This window comes from Amphibalanus amphitrite, unplaced genomic scaffold, assembly GCF_019059575.1.
Source record: "Amphibalanus amphitrite isolate SeventyFive unplaced genomic scaffold, NRLGWU_Aamphi_draft 000069F_arrow, whole genome shotgun sequence".
In the NCBI taxonomy this organism is placed as follows: Eukaryota; Metazoa; Arthropoda; class Thecostraca; order Balanomorpha; family Balanidae; genus Amphibalanus; species Amphibalanus amphitrite.
This window is the reverse complement of record NW_024881565.1, coordinates 695,013-722,183: the sequence shown is the minus strand read 5'-3', so window position 1 is coordinate 722,183 and position 27,171 is coordinate 695,013. Positions and strand designations below refer to the sequence as shown.

The window sequence follows — 27,171 nt, the reverse complement described above, 5'->3', positions numbered from 1 at the left end:
AGTAGGGTGCCGTGCAAAAGCCAGTTGGGACCCATTTTGCACGTGCGCACGTGCAGGGTGCCGCTTCCAGATCTCGAGAACGGCTGGGCCGATTGTGCTCAAATTTGGCATATCGTTAGAGACCGGTTAGTAGAGTGCCGTGCACAAGTCAGCTGGAGGTACCCCCTCGAAATTTCGCACGTGCAAGGCTCACCCTCTCGCTCGCTCCGTTAATCGCCCCAAAAGGCGTTATACTGGTAGTAAACATGAGCCAAGGACGAGGTTAAATGCCGCTGACTAACGCCAGCTGCTCAAAACGTTCCCACTTTCAAATTGAATAAGTGTTGATGATATATTGTTTGGACCCCGAAATAATGAACAATGCCTAACTATATGTCGAAATATTGTAGTTCTGTGATCCGTCCGTTGCGAGATGAAGTAACTGACAATTGTGTATTGCTCCACCAATTTTGGTGTCCGTCGTTGAAAGGATTCGGAACTTCTGTGTGGTTCGAAGGAATTTTTAGCAATGTGGCACGTAGAAAAAGGTGCCGACTGCACCAACAGCAGCCGAACAATGTCTCAACTAAAGCAGCATTGCGAGAGCGCCAGTCCAGCAAATGCAAACCAAACCTTCTGGCTGACTTCAAACATTTCTCAATGCACATTGCACAGCGCATTCATTGATTGATTGCATTCATTCAAGCATTCATGGATTCCAACACCCAACCCTCGTGCAAACAAAAACAATTTCATTGGGCTTCGTTCGGTCCCGGTTACTAACCAAAAACAAGTTTGTGTGAGCTCGGAATCGTACGGTTGTCCGCTCGCCGTGCCGCGAGGTAGACTGTTCCGCAGCGCCTTGCCGTTCTGCGGCACAGTCTACCTTCCAGGCAGTTGTGGGCTCCGCTCACCGCCATGTGCAAGTCTTGGCCGTGAATATTGCGGCGTCGTCTAGCCCTGTTGGCAGTATGTACTACGACTACGAGAGACTACAACGACCTCATCATCAGCGGCGAATATAACATAGTTATTGATCAGACAGAACAGAACTGAACAGAACTGACTACGTGAAATGAGGAAAACTCTGAAAGATAAAGAAATAGTGCCAACCACCAGTCACCTCATCCGCCAGTGTCATATCGGTCTTATTGCAGAAAGCCCAAGAGCGGAACCGCCCCGGTCTAAACGCCTTATGTCAGCCCCATCACAGCTGTATTCGGCACATCACATTGTAGAAAGTACATCACCCAGGACTCGCGGCTGGAATCACTTCAGCGCTTCCTCTTCTTTCCGTGGCGCCGCCGGTTCACGAGGGCGGGCCTGGGCGGCGCTTCTGCCTCCTCCGCGCCGCTATCGTCACCGTGTGACGTCAACAGCACGTCATCGGTGACGTCCACCTTGACCGTCTCGTCCTTACCGGGTTTGCGCGCGAGATACGACTGCTGCTGGTCCTTCCGGTGGATGTACTTGTGGGCCAGGGACATTTTCAGTAGCCGCCGACGCTGCCAAATCGAAATATCACGGTTATCACAGGGACACGATGGGAACTAGTAAAAATATACCGGGAAGTTCTGGTACATGATTAAGCAAGATATAATTAACTAGAATTCAATTCGTTAAACATTTCGAGATCAATCTAACGAAATTGAAAACGCTAACACCGAAGAGGCGCACATTATAATCGGACTCGTACCGAGGTTGGCGAGACAAAGTGCGGGTTCTCCCAGAGCTTCTCGCCCTGGAAGCTGCCCGCGAACACTTTGACCGGGTTGAGGACGAACCGGGGCCCGATTTCGGCCAGCGCGCCCGTCTCCTGGACGATCTGATAGTTCCGGAACCAGATGCGCTGGTCCAGCCATGAGAACGTCATCACGTGGTCGACGAACGGCTGAGACTTCGGGTGGAGCTTGGGCGTGCCGAACACCTGCCCAGTGAAACTACGTCAGTACAAGCAACTTTCTGGGTGGAGATTTCGAGTGGCGCTTGGGCGTGCCGAAAACCTGTGCAGTGAAATTATGCCAGTTCGAGCAGGCAGGACTGTTAGATGAAAACCGCTAGCAGATACCTAAGCAGTAAGCACCTATTATTTTGTTTTTATAATGGATGATCGAAGGACAGCAGACAAAAATACATGGATGGAAAAACGGGTACACGATATCGGTTATTAGGAAAGCTTAAAGATGTGATCCCTTAAAATGTTCATGTTTATTACCGGGAAGGGTGAAATGGCTTAAAGGGACTATCCCACCTTCTAAAATGTTGTTAAAACCAGTTAAATTGTGCCCGACTTTATAGATTGGATGACCAGGAACACGGTTCTGGCATTTATTTTTCATTAAACATCTTAGGCTTCCCATATTCCAAACACAAACTTTCAAATATGTGACGTCACAGCCCAAAATTACCTCCTTCCCCAGGCCACATTACTGTCATAAAGCTGATTCTTTTTACTCTGTAGGCACCACAACAAAGTTCAGACCAAGTTTTAAGCGATTCTTCAACGAACAAACCCATTTAAATCAGAATGACTAAACGAGGTGACGTCACACTAACGGTCGCTCCATGTTGAAGATAGGGCCTCGTATACAAGGCCCATTTTCAAATGAAGGGAACGAATTTCTTCAACACCAAGAGGCCGCGGGGGTTGCAACCTAGATAGATAGTGGTTTCTGAACCTCGCCGCAAACTTGGCTATCTCAACTCAAACCCCATGGTAAAGGTGGGATAGTCCCTTTAATATGAAAAACCTTCAAGAAGAAGAAGAAGAAAAATAATCAAAATAATTAATTTTTATCATAATGTTGCCGTACTTCATTATTCCTCTGAGTCTTTCGCAAACATAGAAAAAGCACGTCTCACCTGTGTCAAAAGCTCTTTGAAGAGCTGGAGATGAGGCAGGGTGAAGTTTGTGTCGAAGGACAGCAAAGGCCTCGAGCCTTTCAGCGAGTTCCCAGTCATCTTGAGTTCCTGCATTGTATGCACTGACATGCGGGAATAGATTATAATTATGTGATATACGACCCGACTTAACCCTCGCCGGCACAAGGGTGATGCCCCCCCCCCGGCCCCCCCCCCAGGTTTTTCGCGAATAACTCGCGTAAAAAGCGGCCGATTGCGACGAAACGTTCAATACCCTCGCATTGATCAATTTTACACCTACCCTGAAAATTTCATGACCCTGACCCAAATGACCTTTGACCTGTGACCTTCTTTCTGAGACCATGTTTGGCCGGAATCGCGATTCGGCGTACGAGTATGTCGGCTCTCATTAGCCGCGCGTTTGCAATGTTTTCGTGGTTTCAAACGTTCAAACATGTGATTTGATGTTGCTCCCATGCATAAGGGTGGATGTCAAAGCCACCTGAAGGTCAGGTCATTGACCTTTGGTGACCTCGGTTCACTTTTTCGAGTTTTACATGTTTCTAGGCTAGTTTTTGGAGCTGAATTCGCATTTAGCAACCATTTGAACATTTACAAAGTAGTTTTGGTGCCTTCGTAACATGTTACGAAGCTTTCAGAGGCGGTTGACATGTACTACGAATACCCGTCACGACCCCTACTGGTTGACCTGACCTGACCTAACCTGACCTGGTCTAAATGCTTCAAGACATCATCTGTGATCAAAACTAATACGATATTCGTGATCAGCACCCCGAAAACCCCCGTAGCAGCCACACCTTACGACGTAACAGGTCCCGATTTTCACGACTTTTGGGTCATTGACCTGACCTGGAAGGTCAACCGATGACCTAGGACCTTAAAATTGGGTATCATCGGCTTCGTCTCGTGACGGGCAACACGCTCGTTTTTTTTTTCGCGAAGCTCTAGCTCGATCAGGGGTCAAACGCGAGGGGGGAGGGGTTGTACCCTCCCCCCCCCCCACTTGTGCCGTCAAAGGGCGCAAAATGTCCTGTGCCGGCGGGGGTTAGGGGAAGATCAGGTTGAAACGACGATCAGCTTCACAACGATAACTTAACTGTTGGAATGGCACTCTAATTATGAAATATATGAAAAGAGACAGGAGCATCGTGAGCAGTAACACACCGTAAGAAGTAAACAAGATTGTAAACACAATGTAAAAAATCGGAAATGTCCTGTCCTCTATAAAACAAAGACTTGTAAAAAAAAAAAACACACACACACACACACACGAATAACAAACGAAGTAAGAGCAAACTAACCGCTTTCGACCAGAAAATAGCCAGTGGGACCATCAGGTACGTTGCTCATCCACAAGTACAGAGAATCTCGGCGGGGCTCGAAAAACAAGCACTTGTTGCAGTTCTTCATCTCACAGATCTGAAATATGATCGAATCACATAAACCAGGATGGAAAGTCGATCTCTTCGCATTTAACATTGCCTTGCGCGTATTTATCCTTCAGCTATATGATTCCGTAAGATAATTAACGTTTCCGTAAATAAATCTATTTTCCCCGATAAAATAGATTATGTTGCACTTTGGTGCTTTGAAAAACCCACAATTTCAACAGATGACATGAGCTGATATTATGGGATTTCATTTGAGAACATGTCACAATATGCAAGATGCCATTTCTCATAGAATGATGCATTCTTCCAAACGTCCTTTTTTCAAAGAACAGTGTATCATTATACCAAGAAACGTCTCTACTACAGGGTGTCCCATAAGTTCCAAGATAACTTTACTACTAATAAGTTCCTTCTCACCTAAATTTTTCTTTTAGAGGCTCTCTTATTTAAAGCTACGCTTAATTTATTTTGTAACTGAGGTTTTGGGGTTGCCATGGCAACTGTGAATATGCTCCACGGTAACTAATTCGTCTAGACAAAATATTTTTTGCTAGAGAGTTCACTTCCTGTGGAGACGGCTTACGCCGCAACTTAGAGGTCTCCGATACGGGTACGTCTCGGTATTTAGTTCGCACGTGGGCCTCTTGCGACTGTTGAGGGTGATTGAGGCCATCCAGTCTGTAGCCAATGTCTGTCGCTAACTGGACGCACAGTCAGCAAGTGACACCGATGATTTGTCGGGAGTCAATCGCTGCAAGTTTATGCTCTTTTTTGTCAGTTCTCAGGAGTGAGCCATGTGGCCAAAACTGTGTGGCGCCAAAGTGGCCGTCAAAAAGGTCTTAGCGTTAGAAAGTTGGTAAGCAGGCTTTTCAGGATGGATTACCAGCTGTCTAAGAGTATTTTTTCGGGGTACATAACTCACGGTCACTTGGGCTTAAACTTAACGGAGGACGCAAAACAGTCGAAAATGTCTTAAAATGGCCAAACATTTGTTTCGTTATGCCTTAGGCTAAAAGACTGGAGGGCCGATGACATCAATGTGGTCATCTGGACTACCTAGTCCGTGTTCGAGATAAAGCACCCGTCCAAACCCCAAAAGTTCTCATATGGGCGACGGAAAAGGCCTTCGTGTCATCCCGCTTTATACCTATGCAAAAGGCCAGGGTCACGGTAATGTGGAGTAATACCGTCCAGGTATGCGTCCAGACACTGAGCAGGTTGCGATTGATACTTCAGAAACGGTGTTGGGACGCAGAATGCTTCTCCAAGAAGATCTAGGAGGAGTTTCAGCCTTCTAGCTTATCTCGAACCGCAAGTATGAACACATTTTTGGAGGAGAAAATGGCATCCGGGAGGTCGTAGGCCCATCTTCAAGCAAGACAGTGCATCAGTGCAGAGGTCAAGCAAAGCTTAAAAGCAGTGCCAGGAGACTGTGATAGGCGTCTGTGGCAAGATCACATCCCAGGCAACTCATCGGATCCAAATTTCATAAAAATGTGTTGGAAATATTGAAATCGAGACTCGTCGAAGCGAAGCGCTGTTCCAGCCTCGAGGGGCTCACGGCGCATGCCAAGTCAGTCTGGGCTAACTTCAAGCCTGCTATACTGCCAAACATGCCGGTTGGCATGCCGCAGCATGTATTCATGTGTTTGCCTATGAAATGGGGAGCACATTGAGGGGTCATAAACATATCAAAACGCAATGTACTCTGTTTTACATGCAAATATAAGGTGAGAACGAACTTATGGGACACCCTGTATACCTACCTCTTGTAGTTCCCGATATTTCAGTGGAATCGCGAAAAGCCCTCCACTCCCACCCCCTGGAGTTCGAATTTGGCTATTTGGCTTCCCATACCTGCTACATTGCATGATTAAATCGAGACATCCAGGCATTTAAACGGCACGTGCACTGTACCACACTTTTCAAAGTTTAATGCAATGATGGTATTGGTTCAAGGGGTGTGGTTCAAGGTGTGGTTAAACACATTGAACCACACGGCTGCTGACGTCACTATCATATAGTTGTGAGCTTTTTGGCAGGTATGGGAAACACCTTCCAGCCCTAAGGCCGGGAATTCAATAAATGTCACCTCGCTTTTTTTAGCAAAATCACCTCGGGCCTAACGGTCCTCGGAGTTTTCGCTAAAAAACCTCGGTGACATTTATTGAATCATCCCGGCCCCGCAGTGTCCCAAAGTTTGCCAGTTTGGGTGGAAAATGACATCCAAATCAAAATAATTTTCCACTCTAACCTCCAACTTTCCAGAGCAATTTTTCACTCCCTATTTTACCAATAAAGAGCATCTGCGGGTACCTTTTACCTCGCTCCATTTTCGATTCAACTATCTTATAAAGCAGCTCCCACATCCTTCAACATTCACAAAAACATTGTTGATCCCTGCATGTTCCGCTCTTTTTTTTTTTTGCCTTTCTGACTGGCATTTTTCCACTCTCAACCCTCTTTATAGTGACGAATATTCCCCTCCGACACCCAAGCCGAAATATAATTTTGGAACACTGGGCCCCGGGCAGGAATATATTGCCTCACATTGTAATTCTAGATTGACCCACCTCATTTATGACGCGTTTCTCGTCCTTTTTGTCCATTTTGGACTCGGCCTTGGCGTGCGGCAGCATGGCCTTGATGTCGGTCATCAGGTGGCGGTAGCGGTGCGAGATGCCGCGCGACGAAAACACCAAAACGCGCTGCTTGTTGATCCACTTGTCCTTCTGGAGAAAATGAAGAAAACATTGTATTGACCCATTTATACACAAATGCTGAAAGGAAAGGAGGGTCATATGAATTGTTTCAATAGTTTCGCACTTAAGATGGGCAAAATGGTTAGCAGCTTTGGCTATGCTAATTATTGACAAAACTTTGGTTTTCATTTGCTAAGCATTTAATATAAATTATCACAATTCAATTTTTCTAATTTTATAGCAACAAACTTTTTTAAGGGGTATTATTCATAAATATTAACAACATTAGCATACCTCCAACACAGTACCTATTTTGAATGCATCTCACATCTTCTTCAAAGTACTTACCTTTGGTTGATCTTCTGGGGTAGATGACTCAACAATGCTATTTTTGACAACTTCTTTGCTTGTGGTTTTCTGCATTTTCAATTCTGACTTGGGAAGTTTCTTTGCCTTCTTCAGCTTCTTATGTGTAACCTTGCCCATTTTGTATTCTGAGTGGTTTAGAGGAGCAGTGATGAACAGGAACAGTGAAAGCCAGAAGCACTTATATCATGAACAACTGTTTGCCTGAGCCTAATTCACCTATAAACAATGAGAAATCTCTTCCTGCTCCAAGCACACTAAGCTGCAAAAAGGTGATGATTATCATTCAGTACCTGATGTTTGAAAATGATGTCATATATAAGTATAATTGTTCTATGGAATGAAATATGGACTCATTTGATTAATATTTATCATAGAAATGTCAAATCATAACAATCATGTAGGTAGTATCTCAATTCTCAGGTATATGTGAAGATGAAGTCCAAGTGGTATGTGTAGGTTGGTAGGTTGTAGGTTCATAAGTTGCAGGTTGTAGGTTGGTAGGTTGTAGGTATGTAGGGTGTAGGTTGGTAGGTTGAAGATTAGTAGGTTAGTATGTAAGGTTAGGTCAGGTTGGATTGTGTTTTATATCTACTCAGATTTCATCTTCACATTTACCACATCTTGAATGTCAATTAGGAGAATCGAAGGCTATGATGGCCTCTGGGCTCTTACAGCTGGGCAATTCCATGACAGATCACCTAGGCATGTTCACCATGACCTCTCCGATTTTGCTCAAATTTGGCATGCAAGTTGACCTATGGGCACTACTACGTCCCAGTGAATTTTTAGTCTCTAGGTCGCAGGGGTCATGAGATATGGGTCATGCAAATTTTTAGGTTTCCCGAAATATTGAAATATAAAGTATTTTTTATCTCTGCAACGGTTCACCGTATCAAAAAAAGTTATATATGAAATAATAAGCGCACAGGCTGGTGCGTCTAGCAAAAATGTAAGCGAAACCTCAGGGTCATTTTTTGACCTTGTGACCTTGTGACCTTTTCTTGACCCCGTGACCTTTCAAATTTGTCCTATTTTAAAAATTCTGATTTTTTCTATCAGAGATGTCTTATCCATGCTCTTAATAGTGGTATGTGATTTGGTTGGTATATCGGACCTGTTGACCTCAAACTGAGGTCAACAATGTGGTCATGACCTGACATGAAAATGACATCTGCCGAGAACGTCATGAATCATAGGCAATATGGGTGTCATATGAAAGCTAACTTCACGGAGAATACATTGGTGGTGTTTTTGAGTAGGTATGGGCCGGGTCAAGGTCACATAAGGTCAGTGACCTAACACAGCATTGTGTTCTTTGAAGGTGGCGTCTTTTATTTGTTTGGTAAGTCCAGTGATCAGCATACAATAGAAAGGAAACAAAACGTCATAAAACGTCTTTTTTTATTCAAAAAGCAGAGATAAAATGCACACATACCCATATAAACACACTCGCAAAAACACACATTCATACACCTTGTTCGAGGAAGTTCTTTCAAACAAACCCCAGTGACACACGCGCTGTGAAGAACGAGTCTCAGAAGACTCGGGACAGCTTGAAGGCTGCTATGGTATTGGAGTCGAGCAGTACAAAGCGGTGAAACGTCCTGGTACCCTTCACCATGCGGGCACTTGTGAAGCGTTCTTTCATTTTTGTCTTCGTTTCTGCTATTTGCGTTGCGGGAGCTGACGCGGGAGCTGAAGCGGCATTTCAGGCAGTGGTTATTCCCCACATTGGAAATGAATGCCCAAGACTAAAAAATACACTACTTCTCTGACGGAGCAGCGTCCCAGTACAAGAACAAATACAATTTTGCAAATATATGTCATCATGCCGAGGATTTCGGTGTTCAATGTGAGTGGATTTTTTGCCACCTCGCATGGCAAAAGCGCATGCGATGGTATTGGTAATACTGTGAGGACCACCTTACCGATAAAATGCATCTCTTCTTCGTTTCGGCAACGCAAATAGCAGGAACGAAGACGAAAATGAAAGAGAACGGTTCACAAGTGCCCGCACGGTGAAGGGTAGGTAGTAGGTACCAGGACGTTTCACCGCTTTGTACCGCTCGACTCCCACACCATAGCAGCCTTCAAGCTCTCCTAGTCTTCTGAGACTCGTTCTTCACACCACGTGTGTTACTGAGGTTTGTTTGAAAGATCTTCCTCGAACAAGGTGTATGTATGTGTGTGTGTTTGTGCGAGTGTGTGTATATGGGTGAATGCATTTTATCTGTGCTTTTTGAATAAAGGCAGATGGTGTTTTATGACGTTTTGTTTCCTTCTTATTGTGTGCTGATCACTGGGCTTACCAAACAAACAAAATACGCCACCTTCAAAGAACACAATGCTGTGTTAGGTCACTGACCTAATGTGACCTTGACCCGGCCCATACCTACTCAAAAACACCACCAATGTATTCTCCGTGAAGTAAGCTTTCATATGACACCCATATTGCCTATGATTCTCGACGTTCTCGTCAGATGTCATTTTCATGTCAGGTCATGACCACATTGTTGACCTCAGTTTGAGGTCAACGGGTCCGATATACCAACCAAATCACATACCACTATTAAGAGCATGGATAAGACATCTCTGATAGAAAAAATCAGAATTTTTAAAATAGGACAAATTTGAAAGGTCACGGGGTCAAGAAAAGGTCACGAGGTCAAAGGGTCAAAAAATGACCCTGGGGTTTCGTTCACATTTTTGCTAGACGCACCAGCCTTTGCGCTTCTTATTTCATATATAACTTTTTTTGATCCGGTGAACCGTTGCAGAGATAAAAAATACTTTATATTTCAGTGTTCCGGAAAACCTAAAAATTTGCATGACCCATATCTCATGACTCCTGTGACCTAGAGACTAAAAATTTCCTGGGACGAAGTAGTGCCCATAGGTCAACTTACATGCCAAATTTGAGCAAAATCGGAGAGGTCATGGTGAACAATTGGAAAAAAATTAGGTGATTTGTCGTGGAATTGCCCAGCTCTGACTCAGAAATCAGAGCTCTAGCACAGATGCACTTTGCCACTAGGTCTGCCCAGAAATTCCTGAGCTTTAACTTTATCTGTCCAAAAAATGGGTTGCCAAATTTTCTGATATTTGAGGGTACGATGTTGCAGATGACTGGGAGGAAATGTTACAAAGTGTGTAACTGCATCATTTGATGCTAATTAGCTTCACATAACCACAACTAACCTAGCACGCTAGTCGCTATCACTATGGGATGTTTGTGTCTCAGACCTGAAGTAAATATATGGTTAGTTAGCCTGGGTTGAAAGTTGTCAATCAGATTAACTGGATGATGCTTTTCTCCTATTAAACACGAGTTTCTTAATAAAATCATGGGCTGTCTACATTATAGGAATTAACTAATGTTTGAGCCAGGCGCGACCCGGAATGTGACCTATAGCTATGTGGCACAATTATCTAATCAACGCATCTGATGGATGAAGCCATTGCGATACTGATAAAAATTGAAATAGGGTGAGGGCAGCTTTCAAAGTTTCAACTCATGCTGTCAACATGAGTCAATCCTGATCCTCTGTGAATCCTTGCTAATCATCCGCTTAGTACACATAGCACTTAGCAGAGGCACTCAACATTCGATCAAAGACAGTTTAACATTGAATAATGGAAAAATATCGACTCACAAAATTGAAATGCATATAGAATTGGATATCTAACCTATAGAACAACCATTGCATTAAAGGGACCCTCCCACCTTCAAAAAAGTTTATGAATTGGCATTAAAGTGATGTCGCTCGGTTCAGAAAGAGCGAAAACGAATATCTACCAAATTTCACCGAAAAATATTCACCGGTTTTCAAGATATTAGACTTTTACTTTTGTTTACTCTTTTGGGATGGGGGACTATTAAAGCATCCAAGAGCGCAGCATCCAAAATACGCAACAACCAAAACCGCAGCATCCAGTGATCAAAACCTCCAAATAACATCCAAAATCGGCTCTTTTGGGAGCATTCAGAGCATCCAAGAGCGAAACATCCAAGGATGCAGAATCCAAAACCGTATCATCCAAAATGGCAGCACGAGAATATCTGAGAATCGTATCATCCAAAGACGGTTCATCCAAGAGCGAAACATCCAAGCATGCAACATCCAGAATCGTATCATCCAAAACAATACAGAAAAGATGGATCCACTCAAGAGACTCAGTAGCGCCACCTGGCATATTTGTTATAAACTATTAGTTTTAGGCTCGCCTGACAGGTGGCGAATGCGTCGTGTTTAGCGGCACATCTTCACGATGTGACGTCACTAGGTAATATGACGCCACTAGGTATTATACAGTGGATCCCGCTTATATTTATTAACAACCAGAGCCGACTGCCGGTGGCTGCTCTGTGCTCCCGCCGCCCCCGCCGGCGTATTTACAAATTGCAACCGAGCTCCGCCGTGGGGTAAGGTGGGCAGGGGTTTTCGCACTACGGCTGCGGTTGAACTACCGTCTGTGGTAGAAACTTCAGGACGATGGCGCGTTTCATACGAAATGTGGCGCAATGTTTGTTTGCTTCTGAATCTGAACTTGTACTGTTATTGCTGTGAATTCTTGAAGTGGGAGTGTTTCAATAACAATTGTGGATTATTTGAGTTTCTTTATATAAACATAGAATAGTATTATGAAACATTGTGTGGAAACTGCAAATACTGATATGATCAATTACTTAGTTTGGGAATTGATACACATTTTGTAGAGATTTGTCTGGCAAATGGTGTAACAAACCTCAAGCCTATCATGATCTGAAGCTGTTGTAGCAAATCAAAATTGCTTTGATGTTACATAGTATCTTGTTGGAAAGACTGGAGCATGGTTCAAGATGATGTGTAAAAATTCAAGATTTTTGGGAAAGCTTGTGACTGAAGAACGAAAACAGTTCTATATGTTGGCTCAATCAAACATGGAAATGGACGACAAAAGTAGAGTTTTAACATTCCAGCATGTGAGAATAACTTCAGAAATTCATAATTCTTGTAGTATTGTATTCTTCTTATGTACAGTTATATGTTTTGTTAGGGTATTTGAAATTCATTGTGTCAGTTGAGATATAGATGGATTGCGGACAAATTTTAGAATCATTGCATGGTAGTTAGGTATAAGGTACTTGTTCAGTTAAAAGGTATGTGAAGTGAATGCCATGAGAAGGTTTTTTTTATGATTTAATATATGGTCGTTGTTGTACCTACAAAAATGCAAGCTTACTAGCAACAAGTTTCTGAATCAAATCAAAAGTATTTGCCATGAATGTAAATATGTACCTGCAAAGTATGTCAATAAATTTGTGTGATGTTGACCAGAGAGCTTTATCATCTGGGCATTTATGTCGCTTCAGTTCTTACATCAGGTGTTAAGCATAGTAATTACGGATGAACTTTGTGCCAATATCTTCAATGCACAATGTATGTAGCATGTCTGCAACCCTCACTGATCCTGCTATAGCTATAGGCATTTGGCACCAGCAAGACCAAGGGCATGAACTTCACAGTTGCTCAACCTTTTGTCATGTACCACCAGTCACTTTTTTACTTAAGGTGCACATAGCAGTGCACACAACAATGTGCAGAGGGCCTACACAAAAACAACATGATTGGTGTGCACTATGCACAGGATTGTACCCTGATTATTTGAATGTTTTGATCACTCAACAGTCAACAGTCAGGAGATAATTATTAAATATCACATTTATTTTTTTTCTTTCTTCTTGTCATTTCTTCTTGTCATTATACATCACTTGTCAAACAAGAGCATGATGACACACATTTTGACAAGCAATCATGGTAGTATTCCTATAAGTTGGACAGTCATCTCCCTGGGCGTGAGCGTCATTTTTCCAGGAAGGTACCTCTGCAGGTGTTGTGGTAGGCTAGGTTGAATTGGGTCAAGTTAGGCGAAGTAAGGTGGTTAGGACCCGGTCAGACCGTAAGGCCTGGTCAGGTTGATTTTAATCTTTCATTCTAATTTGACATAGATACCTATTACCTATGTTTTTGCTCCAGCCTGAATTTCATTAGGTTGAGTTAATTTTGCTTTGTTTTTATCTGTCTTGTTTTTTGTCCCTTATATTTTGCCCCATAGGCCATAGGCAAGGGTGGGGCTTTTCCAGGGAAGGTGGTGGAGCATGATTGGAGGCGCTCAACCAGACGGCATAGGAGGGCACGGTTTCTGAACGCGCACTGATGCCTGATTCAAGCCACGCTGTCTTCATGCGTGGCGGCGCGCTACTTAAAAGTCCCTAAATGAACGGGAAGTGATGCCGATAGAACCTTCAATCATTCTGGGCTAACGCTTATGACTTGGAAAAAGTCGCGATCCCAATTCAATTGAAAACCTGTGGGCTTTTCTTTAGCAGGAGGTGTATGAACAGCCAACCGCCATAAGCACTGCTCAACCGCAGGCACAGGTTTGGACGGCGTTGGTCCGCATCAAAGCCAGTGTGCTGGAGAATCCATTGGCTGAAAATGCTCCAGAACATTCGCCACTGTGTGGGTTCCTCATTTCCTCTCTGACTGTCCTTTGAAACCACTCCAAAGATATGCAGAAACCAACGAGGTGAGTAAACGAGGTGAGTAAACTGTGTATTTTTGAAAGGTGGCTACAAGCTCAGTTAAAAGAAAAAGTACCAGATTGTTTTGCTTTTACAGCGGGAAGAAAGGTGTCCGGATAATTTCGTTACACCCCCTGTGATGTTCGAATGGTTGCTAAATTCGAAATCAGCTCCAAAAACTAGCCTAGAAACATGTAAAACTCGAAAAAGTGAACCGAGGTCATCAAAGGTCATTGAGCTGACCTGACCTTCAGGTGACCTTGACACCCACCCTAATGCATGGGACCAGCATCACATCACATGTTTCAACGCTTGAAACCACGTGAAGACTGCAACCGCGCGGCTAATGCGAGCCGACATACGACGAATCGCGATTCGGGCCAAACATGGTCTCGAGAAATAGGTCACAGGTCAAAGGTCATTTGGGTCAGGGTTATAAAATTTTCATGGTAGGTGTAAAATTGATAAAAACGGGGGTATTGAAAGTTTCGTCGCGATCGGACGGTTTTTACGCGAGTTACTCACGAAAAACCGATAATGCGTACCCAAAAAGGCAGAAATATGCACATGCGATATCCTATACTGCGAAAAAAACGTGCATCATTTTTTAACGTCGCCGACAAATTGTAATTACCCTAAGCTCAGGCAGATGTATGGTAGAAAATCCCCCAAGTGAAATACACTACGGCGGAAATAAAATACCCTACGGCGGAGCTCGGTTGCAATTTGTAAATACGCCCCCCGCCGCCCCCGCCACTCTGTCTCCCGCCAAATAGCAGGAAAGCGCGGGAACCAAAAGCGCGCCAAATCGGCGCGCCGCGTGCTAGCTCTTCGCTCGCTAGGTGCAGCTGCACTTGGCGCCGGCTGCGCGCCGCGTGGCAACTCGTTGCTCGGCCGGTACAGATGCACTTAACAAAGCAATGAATTGCGGACAGAGCTGTTAGCTGTTGGCGCCTGGTGGCATTACCGAAAGGTTAGGAGGTCGATGGTATTTGGTTTGGTGGATAGGCTTTACTAGAAGTTATTCGTTGAGGCTGCAGGCAGGGGCGTCGCCACGGATTTTTGACTGGGGGGGGGGACGATCGACAGAGGTGAAATCTAAAAAAAACATAAACAACACGGCCAGGCAACCGTGCTTGGGACAACACGGCCAGTTAACCCTCGCATGTGTGCGGCGTTTGCCAGCTTCTAATGTGTAGGGGGGGGGGCATAGGCGTCGCCACAGGGGGGATGGGGGGACACCGTCCCCCCTGGAGTGAGGGTGGGGGGATTATCCCCTCCTCAAATTGAATGTCAATCGAAGTTTTCGAGCTGCTTTTTCTCAGTTACCTGTCATTCTGCGGAAAAAAAGAAGTAATCCTTTACCGAACAAGTTTTTTTTTTACCGGGACAGAAGACCTAAGTCTCTTCAGGATGCGGTCAACATCATGCAGGAGGTGCCTGAGCCCGCAAGAGCAATGTTCCCAGAAGTGAACAAGCTCTTTTATGCACGGGAAAACGTGTATTAAGTATAAGCAGCTCCTCCTGACACTGCCTGCAAGCTCAGCAACGGTCGAGAGGAGTTTCAGTGCGCTGCGCCGCCTGAAGACTTGGCTTCGTTCGACGATGCGCCAGGACCGACTCACCTCGGTGGCTGTCTGCCACGTACACCGGCACCGGGTGGATGCTGTGGATGCTGACAAACTCGTGGCTCAGTTCGTCAGCCTTAACCCGCGCCCCGCTGGGGGGGGGCAGAATCTGCCCCCCCCCCCCTCCCGTTTTTCGCCAATAACTTCTAAACGCGTTACGCCAGCGACGCCAAACTTTCAGTACCTTATCATACATCAATTTGACACGTTCCCTGAAAATGTGAGCGAAATCCGTCAGAACATTTTTGAGAAATTGACGTTTTAGTGACGTCATGTTCGCCATTTTCGCCTCAAAAACGGCAAAATTTCAAATGCCGCTAACATCTTCATTTTTAAAGGAATCAAGACGTAACAAAAAGGTTATACGTGATTCTACTTTGTCTATCAAATGGCTATCTGGGTTTTTTGAAAATTTTGGATTTTGGCCAAAAATTTTCCAAAAAACTGACTTTTGGAAAAATATTTATAAAATCCAACATTTTGAGTTTATCAAAAAAACCGGAATATATGTCAAAGAAGTGGTCTATGTGCACCTACATACCAATTTTTAGAAGAATCGGTTCAAAAATGTGGGAGTTATTCAAAATTTTATGACGTCACGACACACAAAAATTTTGAAAAATGATTTTTTTTGGAAGTTCTAGACCTCGTACGGAAACAAAAATAGCACCATTCGATTCGCCGTGAAAAACTGCATCGGATAGACACCTTTTTAGGCCTTAACAACCAACTTCAAAATTTGACCTCACTTGACCTGACCTTGACCTGACCTCGACCTGAAATTCATCCAGAGGTGGTCCATATCACTTATTGAGTGTGCCTTTTGAATTCCATGAGTAAAATGACCCATAAAACATGTGTCGCACATGCCCTTTTCTATATTTTGTTTTTGGTGACCTGACCTGACCTGACTGACCTTGACCTTGACCTTTGAATGACATTGTGTGCAACGAATATTGTCTTGGTAGTCTAAGAACACGTTTTGGGCAATCAGTCTCAGTCCATTCTTCGGCAACTACGGTGCAAGGCCGATACTGTAGAAACTTGCATTTTGTACCCTTGACCTGACCTTGACCTGACCTCTGACCTGCTTAAGCAAAAAAATTTGGGCTATTAAGATCCGCCTTGTTGAGAGCTTTCGATTGCCGTTTTCCCCCGTCTTTCTACGACCATCGGTTCGGAAGTTAGATAGGGGGGGCAGAATCTGCCCCCCCCCCCCCAGCAGGGCGCGTATGGCTGAATAGCCCAGCGGGGCGCGGGTTAACGCCGGCCGAGAGCGAGTATTCGGGCGTCAGTGAGCTGTGAGTGGAGGTAATAAACCTGTGTCTCTGCACTTCTAAGTTTGATCTTCCTCTGGAATGTTGGATATTTTTATTACAAGAGCCTTTCAATCACACGTGAATCGAAAAGACTCACGTTAATGCGACATTGCACGAGCAATTCAAAGGGAGACGAAAGCCGATTTAGGCGGTCAAAATTAAGCACATGCCTTTAGGTATATAGAATATGCTTCGCTTGGTCTGAAGCTGAAGCAAAACGAGCATATTTAACAATGAATGACACGAAAGTTTATCACCAAAAGTTAAACGGCTTTCTTTGAGGAAAGTCAATTTTGGTACTTTTGTTCTACCTATTTATTTATAATTTAAGTAAAGAAACCGGAAATAAGCAAGTCCAAACCTTTCCCATTTACATTTACCATTCGTACTCAAAGGCGTTCTTCTGAAAAATCAAAATATCTTAGTGACACCCATGCATTCTGACATTAAAAAAATAAAATCAAAGTATAGTGTGTCGTTTATTCTTTGTGTCACACGATGCCCTGGGCTTAGAAATTATGCCTGAATAAACACGATGAAAAGAAGTGCGCAATAAAAATAATAAAAACCGGCTATATCGAAAATAAAGTGCATCAAATCCAGAGAAAAGGCTGAAAACGGGGTCGCGGGGTTCTAGCATAGGAAAAAATCCTGCAGAATCCGTCGAGCTTCGTCCCCCCACTCAAAAACCCATGGCGACGCCCCTGGGGGGGGGGGGGGGGGGTCGGTTGGAACCCCCTTGCCGTTTGGCCCCTGATCGAGCTAGAGCTTCGCGGAAAAAACGAGCGTGTTGCCCGTGACGAGAGGAAGCCGATGATAACCAATTTTAAGGTCCTAGGTCATTGGTTGACCTTCCAGGTCAGGTCAATGACCCAAAGTCGGGAAAATCGGGACCTGTTAGAAAGTCGTAAAGTGTGGCTGCTAAGGGGTTTTTCGGGGTGCTGATCACGAATATCGTGTTAGTTTTGATCACAGATGATGTCTTGAAGCATTTAGACCAGGTCGGGTCAGGTCAGGTCAGGTCAACCAGTAGGCGTCGTGACGGGTATTCGTAGTACGTGTCAACCGCCTCTGACAGCTTCGTAACATGTTACGAAGTCACCAAAACTACTTCGTAAATGTTCAAATGGTTGCTAAATTCGAATTCAGCTCCAAAAACTAGCCTAGAAACATGTAAAACTCGAAAAAGTGAACCGAGGTCACCCGAGGTCACCAAAGGTCAATGACCTGACCTGACCTTCAGGTGACCTTGACACCCACGGGAGTAACATCAAATTACATGTTTGAACGTTTGAAACCACGAAAAGCTTGCAAACGCGCGGCTAATGCGAGCCAACATACGCGAAATCGCGATTCCGGCCAAACATGGTCTCGGAAAAGAGGTCACAGGTCAAAGGTCATTTGGGTAAGGGTCATGAAATTTTCAGGGTAGGTGTAAAATTGATCAATGCGAGGGTACTGAAAGTTTCGTCGCGATCGGCCGCTTTTTACGCGAGTTATTCGCGAAAAACCGTGGGGGGGGGGTCCATCCGACTTCCCCCCCCCCCCTACACATGCGAGGGTTAACTTATCAAGCTAACAGGGTATCAACATTTTATACATCACGCAAGGTATGTCATAAAAATAAAAAAGAGCTTATTATGCCAGGCTTCCCCCGGCTTCTCCCACTGTAGGGTAAGGTGCCTAATTAGCGACCCTTTCCTATTTGCAGGGGCGTAGGCAGGGGGGGGGGCCACTGGGCCATGGCCCCCCCCCCCCCCCCCTTGGGCGCCGAAGGCGCCCTTTGCGATTGGAGGGCGCCGAAGGCGCCCTCCAATCGCAAATGCAATTGTGATATAATCGAATCGAAAAACAATCGCGACTGGAGGGCGCCCTCCAATCGCGAATGTGTTTACAGGGAAAATACGGATGGAGGGCGCCCTCGGAGGACGCCCATTCCAAATACGCCCTCCAAATACGGTTGGAGGGCTCCCTCGGGCGCCCTCCAACCACATTTGTAGGCTGTAGCAGGTAGCTCTCTAAGCGTAACGGTGGTCGCCTATGTAAGCTGCTGTCCTGTAAATAAGCGCCCTCTCACCCGAAGGCGCCCTCCTGTAGGTCGCCACCCTGCCACACATTGCCGCCCTTCTGCTGATCGGCGTCCTCATAATTATTGGCGCTCTTCTACCTATTGCGCCCTCATGTGAAATTTTGAGGGCCGCCTTTCTCCCTTTTGGCACCCTCTTGTTCAGTGCCGCCCTCCTACCTATTGGTTCCCTAGTCCTTCCTGTTGAATGCTAATCGGGGCCCTTCTCCTATTGGCGCCCTCGTGTTGATCGCCGCCCTCCTAACCACTGGCACCCTCCTGTTGATCACCGCCCTCCTATCTACTGGCACCTTCCTGTTGACCAGCGCCCTCCGCACAGACGCCCTCCTGTTCGTGTCATCCTCTTGAGCAAAGGCGCCCTCCTCACCATTGCCACCCCCATTTTAATCGTCACCCTTCCGCTCATTGGCGACTTGCAGTTGATGACCGCCCTCCCACCTATTGGCGACCTCTTGTTGATCGCCACCCTCCTATTGGTGCTCTCCTGTTCCTCGCCACCCTCTTACCTGCATCATGGCATCTAACGGGTGGTCAGTATGAAACTGGACAAAATTTGATTAAGCATAGCATCTCCAATTATGGACAGATTTTAATTATTTTTGGCAGGTGAATACTTCCAGTTATTCTATATTACCAGCTCAGATTTCAACTTTCTGCTACTAACTAGTAGAAAACATTGCGCCGGTAAGTCAGCAAGCGTTCCGGGACCTGTTCGCGCAAGTTTGTGAAAATAACACAAATTACAAAAGTGCTATCATTATGCGTCACATGACGCCATAGGGTGTAACCAGATCTTAAGAATATGTGAGCATCGATAAATTCTGAGGACTTGCAGATGTTTTGCATGGTGGGAACGGCAAGATCACCAAGAAAAGGCGCATTTAGCACCGGAAGAAACAAACCGGTGCCGTCACCGAACAGTTGGGGCTCTCCTTGTGATCTCTGGGAAGAAATTTTGGAATCTTCAAAACATATGACCAATTAATGTGTCAACAAGCAGGAATTAGGTACAAAAATAGTATAAAGGTGACGGAGGCACAATTTCGTACACAGAAAATCCGCCTGCGCCGTCTGTCACAGGGTCCAATGCAGGGTAGCAAAAACATGGAAGTGCATATGGATAATGAATCTTATTTCACCTGCAGTGGCGGCCAATAGGCGAATTTTACACCTCATCTGGTGGAGACACTATTCCACATGTGGATCGCACCTTCGCTTTCGACCTGAGAGCGAGTATCGACCCGAAATACCCGTCTGGCTTGCTATGAGTCCGAGGGGCTCACGCGTCCAGTTACTTGCCGAGCACAAGCAATGTAAAGGGCGAACTGTGCTATGAAAAGTGTTTGAATGGCGTATTGTTACCACTTCTTGAGTCTCAGAACACAGAGCATGATGCTCTGTTAGGTTCCGACCTTGCAACAGTCACAATACGCGCGCTAGAACACGGAACTTCTTGAGGAGGCTGGGGTGCCCGAAACAGCACGTGACACGAACCCGCCATGTACCCCTCAGATTTAGCCCATTGAGGACCTGTGGGGCTCATCCAACAGAAAGTGTTTAAGGGAAGGTGACAGGTCAGCTGAGACGCACAATTGAAGCGGATAATCCAGCAGGCCATCCGTCAAATCGACCCGGAGGTGCCGCGAAAGAAAATAGCGGGGCTGCCAGCGCGCGTGCGCTTGGAGGCTGACAGAGGTCCAGTGTTGCAAATCCATTAGGGCGAGCATGATCACAACAAAATAATGGCACGGTAACGCGATTTCCGTTGCTTTCGCTTGAAAACTTTCGACACAGTAACAGTTCAAACTTTGTCCAGTTTCATACTGACCACCCGTTATATGTATTACGATTAAGTATTGTCAACAGGTTCGGCCGCAACAGCAGGCATCTGAAGTTTCGGTGATTGAAACTGGTTATGTGGGTACACTGTATGCACCTGTGAGAAGGCTATGAAGGCTGGTCTGAGGTAATTTGGATGATGTTTACGCATCTCGCGCTCCGGTATCAATCCGATACGGTGATCTGGTGCGTAGATATGCCACCGCCAATAAACTTTTATACATCGACACCCATGAGTCAAGCTTTCTATACAGTTTGTGTGGCAGCGGCCCGACCAAACCTTAGGTATTTTTTATACCTTCAAATTTGGTAAAAGAGCGAGAGGAGCTTTGAACAGTGATCGTATAAAAGGCGTGCCTAAAAAGCGGAGGAAAAGGTTGTTTTCAAAAATTTCGCGCGCCTTCGGCGCAGCATTTCAAGACCACTTGACCTTTTGTGACCTGGAGTATAAAGAGTATAAAGAATACACACGATGCAAAATCAATGCAGCACGACCTATACGAGGTTACGCAAAAAAAAAAAAAAACTGGTGGCATGGTAAAAAACGCCTCCCAACCCCCCCCCCCCCCCGTTGAGTGATTTTTTATCTCGCGACCGTATGGCGCCCTCCTTGGGTGAGGTGGCGCCCTCCAAACCCTTGCCCCCCCCCCCTTCGCGATTTTCTAAATACGCCGCTGCCTATTTGCGACCTACCTCCCTACAGAAAAGCTGGGAAGATAAATCGGGGTAAAAACAATGTCAAAAGGTCTGCCATACTTTGGTTATCAAACTAAATTTTTTTCCGGTTGTTGGTGCTTCTGGTGGAACGTTTTAGGGGAGTTGCGATAAAAATGGCCAGTTTCTTATCCAAAACGTGTGCATTTTGACCCTATCTGATGAAAAGCGATGCACATTTAAGATCATGCACCTTTTTTATTCTACATCGACAATCCTTTTCCAATTGATTGCCGTTTTCCCGTAGTGAATCTTGTTACTGTGCACTGCATGGTAGTCAAAAATGTGTCGCAACCCATATTTCCTATTTGCGCCCAACACGGTCGCAAATAGCTTAAGAAGGGAAAGAAAGGAAACAGACAGAAATTAAAATGAGGTGTTGCTGAAGTTTGCGATGTGTGGCGGGTGATACCAACTGTCGTCACCGACTGTAGGGGTGCCGATGCCGAATCCAGGGCGGGCCTCGAATATCATGCGAGATAGCCCGCGATATATGGGTTTTCGCCTTATTTTTGCCTTTGGTGCATCACGTGATCAGTTTTTACCTTCATAAAGGTGTTGGACAAACGCTCCTGTTCCAATGATTGAGTGCTTTGCGTATAAGTTGTCTGTTTGGAACCATATTGCAAATTTGCAGGCGTCGCGTTTTTTTTTGCCATTTTTATTATGGGAAAACCCATAGACTTATTAGCGACCCTCACCGTGGTCGCTAATCGGGACGAGTTCCCTATTAACGATTTTGCAATGGTTTGCCAAAATGCTCAGTGCAAATAAATTAGTGGATATTGGTGCAGAAAATGAATTGATTTTAATAGCAAAATGTACGATCTCTTCGAAGATCAAGCCAGTAATACAGTGGCACCCATAGAGCGTGAGCAATGACGGTTCAAATTAAGGGGGTCGCTAATTAGGCACCTCACCCTACAGATCCGCATGTATTCTGTGTTCTCTCATCTAAGAAAAATGATTTAGTTATGAAACTAAGCTCTCGGGAGCGATTACCGTAGCTGAATGTTTTGCATCGAAATTGGCCGAACATGACGTCACTCTGACGTTATTTCCGGTTGACCTATGAGAAGCGAATAAATTTTCATTGGAACACGAGGTGTCAAAGTGATGGAGCCGAAGGTTCAAGGTAGTAGGTACTGCAAGTTTCGTGTGCATGGATAGGCCCAGTCGTTTAGAAGATGTTGCAGAAAAGCGAGGGGAGTTCTCTGTAGAGTCCCCCCCTCCCCACCCCCAGCGCGGGTTAATTGCAGCCGACCGATTACCTGTACCTACATTTGCAGCCCGAATCCGATAATTCAACTTAGTACGGTTACAGGCAAAGCCTCTGGGCTTCAATCATTATCGTCGCCACGGGGATGGGGGGGGGGGCAGGCGGGGTAGCTTCCCCGCCCAAGCTCCGACCGTTTTAGCTTAATCGTTTTGAACTCGTTAGACATAAAATTTGTACCATCCTTTTTCCGTCGAGATGGTTCGAAATATGTATTTGATAGACCTCGGTAGTCGGTAGGTCACTTTCACTATTCGACCCACGTCAAGGTCAGGTCTTGTCTTGACCCAAGCAGGTCTTTTTGCACCTAGCGATCGACATGTCATGACAGTTTGGTACCACACTATTTACTAGTTTTAAGCACCATTATATCGTGGAAAAACTACTTTTTACCATATTTGACCTCAGATGACCTATCCATTTCAGTAAATGGTATCCGGGTCATCCTCACTACTCCAGAGCCGGTGAGGGCCCTTAGAAACTGGCGGGGCCAGCTGGGATAACTGGGCTTTTAGGTACCGGTGTGGGGCCCTCAGACTTCGGCCCCCTAGAGACCTAAGGGGGCTGGGGCCCTTAAGAGCCGGCGAGAGCCTTTCGATACTGGCCCATGGGGCCCTGAGATAACCTGCAAGATAACACCCGCACGTACAGCCCACCGCTAAAGTAATGTGTGGTTTTACCAATCTCAACGGATGGCTTTGACCGACGATTTTTAAATGCGGACTGATTGAAAAGAAGACGTCAATAGACAAAGTTGTAGCTGCAAGGGTGAAGATACATGTAAGCCACATTTAAAGTCTTGTTGCAGTCTGGCTAATCGTTCCTAGGCTTCAGAAGCAGAACATACCCATGACTGAAACCACACATTACTTCTGCTGTGGACTGTACCTGTTTAGGACTTAAAGTTCCGGTGCGGGGCCATCAGGCTCGGGCTGGGGCCCTCGAGCATCGGGCTGAGACAAGCAAGCGCCTGTGAGAGCCCTTATTAGCCCGCATGAGCCCGCAATGAAATGTGGATGCGCAAAAATTAGTGTTTGCAGTTTGCACATCTTGGGATTTTCAACGTCTGCAATTGCACATGCCCTGCCTCCCCCCCCCTCGCCGGAATCCGCAGCCCTATAATCCAAAGTGTTTTTAAAAATAGAATTATTCTGTACCTATAATAAAATATCAACATCAGCGCAAAAGATCTACACGCAAAAGCTCTACAGTCTTGCTTTTTGTAGAACACTAAACACTTGATATGTTTAACGTTACGGTCCGTTTGAAAACTCGGCCCGTATTAATGCTGCCCGGCCCGTATCAATAATGACCGTAAGGCCGGCCCGTATAAATTCGGGCCGGTCAGTAGGTAATCGGCCGGTAGGGCAGTTCTAATACCGACCGGGCGGTATTAGAATCCACTGTTTTCCTCACGGCCATATCAAAACTCGGGCCATATCAAAACTAAGCAAATAGTCACTATTCGATGTACGTACCCATTAGCTACGCAGGCCTGCAGTGGACTTATTTTTTAATGCTGTACAGTGGAATCTGCTTAATAAATTCTCGAATAATAAATCCAGCCGCTTATTGTGGCCGCTTGAGCCATAGGCGGCGGAACGGGGAGGGCACCGGGGCACTGTGTCCCCTTTTAATTTTGGCATTTTAATATGAGCCCTATGGGCGATGCATGGAAAGAATGGGACCAAAAGTCGGCAGTGCCCCCCCCCCCCCCTTAATTGAAGGTGTTCCGCCGCTACTGGCTTGAGCTGTTCCCGGATTTTCTCCATAGATATCCATAGTTTATCAATCCGCTTAATAAAGTCATTTTGGAGTTTCGAAGTCTGCAGTGACGTCTCCCGACTCGAAATGTGGCATGGCATCCAACCCGCTCCTTAACTAAGGTCCGCTCCTTAACACTTAACTAAGGTCTGGTCAAAAAGTCAAATAGCCCTCTAAAAAAATGTGGTCCTTTAACCGTATAACTTATTTCCTAGAAGTTTGAAATTTTGTGTAGTGCAAGTGCAGTATTGCGGGATCGGAGCGGAGCTTGACAGCTCGTCAGCTTGACTTGACAGCTCTGGCCAGAGTCGGAGCTGGAGTCACCGAAGTCGTTTGTACTTCGACTCCGAAGTCAGAGTCGACATTCTCTGGCTTGAAGTCATGCTCATTGCTCTTAACTGGTTAGTCGAAATTTATGAAGCCGTTTTAGCCGATCGTGGGCAGGTGGGATAAGAGCTGTAGGTTCTGTTGACCGTTGTGACTGGTGGACGGTGGTTGTATCAGTAAAGAGGTCAGACCAATATAGGCCCACACTGAGTATTCAAACCAAGGCCATCTATAGAAGGTACAGTCACTCCCCCGCCGACCAATCAGAGACAGATCCTGAGTGACGTCACCCCTGATGCTCGAAATGGGTACTCCATTCCTTTACAACGTAAAAATGACTAACTTCATTTGAAGATTGTTGGTGACATTCTACACATATCGCTCAACCATTGATGTCATTGGAAAGTCTAACTAATTTTCTAGCGATGAAAAAGAGCAGCAATATGCTAAGAAATGGCCGGTTTTGAAGATATAGACGATTTAAAAACCCTCTGCAGTTGCAGGAAAGCAACGTAAAAACGCATCGAGCTTATATTTTTACTATGAATAAATCATTTTTCAGTAAGTTTTTAGATATGGTATCGATTTATTCAACAACTTTATTACAATATTTTTATTACTTGGAACTTTATTTCAAAATAATATTTTCAAAAATGGCAACGGTTGGCAAGTAGCTTTGAAGCGATTGTGGCGCGCCGCGCCATTATTGTCCTGAGGCCCCCATATGATGTCATCAAAAGTGGAGTGACATGGGCCTGATTCAAACCTCCTGGACCCTCTCATACCACACACCGTTCCGTCATTTCTATCCTCAGGACAGTCAAATCCCTCTCCTCCGCGTCTCAACTCCTTGTTCCGGGCTGGACGGGCAACTTTATCCCATGCGGGAACCCCCGATAAGATCACGCCCGTAACCGGGTGCGGTGACTGGTGTGTGCTTGGGGTGCTGGTCGGCCTGCCCTCTGGACGGGCTCAGCCTCGTCGACTCATCAGGGTGCTCGCCCAGACCAAATGTCCCCCCTCGCCCTCCCCCTAATTCCCATCTCCTTCCGGCTCTGAAATGGTCTCGTCAGACCGAAAAGTCCTAACCCAATAAAAAATCCCAGACCGTGGCGAGGTCCTCTGACCTCTCACACCAGCATCAGGTACCTACTCTAAGGTCATGGTGAACTGGTGAGCCCCTTCGGCTGTCGTTTTGCCTAGCACGGGAGGATGGCCGTTTAGAAGTGGGGGTCTTGCAGCTTGCTTGAGTATTGTGAATATTCGAATGAGTGGCTTATGCAGCTGTCACCCCACCCAGAGGACCGAACTTCAGCCTTTGGTGGGTGTACAGTCCACAGCAGAAGTAATGTGGGGTTTCAGTCATGGGTATGTTCTGCTTATGAAGCTTAGGAACGATTAGCCAGACTACAATGAAACTTTGAATGTAGCTTAGGTATATGTATCGTCACCCTTGCAGCTGCAACTTTAGCTATTGACATCTTCTTTTCGATCACTCCGCATTAAACAATCGCCAGTCAAAGCCAACCGTTGAGATTGGTAAAACCCTACATTACTTTAGCGGTAGGCTGTAGGTACCTGAGCCGCAGAAGTGTCTGAGTTCTCAGTTGTACCGTCGAACTGACCAGCATCAGAGGGTATTCTTTTAAAAATGGTTTATTTCTGTTTACATGACTCCATATTGAATGACCGTTCCAAATAGTCACTTTTGAAATCCTTTATGGCCGATTTTTTTTAGGGGACGTCCCCCCCCCCGGATTCATCGACTGCCGGCGGGGGGGGGGGCGTCCCCCGTCCCCCCGCTTTCGACGCCCATGCTATCTATAAACACTCTCAAACATCGGTTTATTGGAAAACATGACACACCCGAATATTGCACCCGTTACCCCTTTGTGTGACCCTGAGGTTATCTCAGGTCATGAAGGGTCACCAGCAGTTTTTTTTTAACTATTTCTTTTGAACTGATATAAGAGACGACAGACGTGCTAGAGCGGTAAAAACATGTCAGATGTGTTCAACTCGGCGATACGGATCAACTGATATGCAGCATGACCCTTTCCGGTCAGGCCATGCCCTGACCCGAGGTCAAATTTTCCAAATGACCTTAGAAGTCCGAATTTCATTCGACGCGACTCGACGAGGAGAACACGTTGCTGGTAAAAGTAATGTCGTGGCTCCCTTCAGTCAAAATCTGTTACCTAAAACTTTTGTTCGTATAAACCATGGATGCGGAGCCGTGGAAATTTCAGACGGTCCGGCTCCGGCTCCGGCTCCGAGTAAAATGGTCCGGCTCCGGTGGCTCCGGCTCCTTCTCAGTAGGTACGTACAT

At 45.6% G+C, this 27,171-nt stretch overlaps 1 protein-coding gene across 18 annotated transcripts in view; it reads right to left on the bottom strand.

Annotated features, from left to right (window-relative positions):
• Nucleotides 1–1,172: 1,172 nt before the first annotated feature.
• Nucleotides 1,173–27,171, bottom strand: part of LOC122379011 (ribosome biogenesis protein BRX1 homolog) — a 28,188-nt gene continuing 2,189 nt past the window's right edge. The window contains exons 1-7 of one of the 18 annotated variants that reach the window (XM_043360832.1): nucleotides 14,435–14,468; nucleotides 7,304–7,583; nucleotides 6,827–6,985; nucleotides 4,164–4,281; nucleotides 2,842–2,963; nucleotides 1,676–1,906; nucleotides 1,173–1,484 (exon numbers count right to left, since the gene is read on the bottom strand). In XM_043360832.1, coding sequence (XP_043216767.1) covers nucleotides 1,254–1,484; nucleotides 1,676–1,906; nucleotides 2,842–2,963; nucleotides 4,164–4,281; nucleotides 6,827–6,985; nucleotides 7,304–7,441 — 999 coding nt within the window. In that variant the 5' untranslated portion in view covers nucleotides 7,442–7,583; nucleotides 14,435–14,468 and the 3' untranslated portion in view covers nucleotides 1,173–1,253. The other 17 variants (XM_043360839.1, XM_043360829.1, XM_043360834.1 and 14 more) reach the window with 17 other exon arrangements.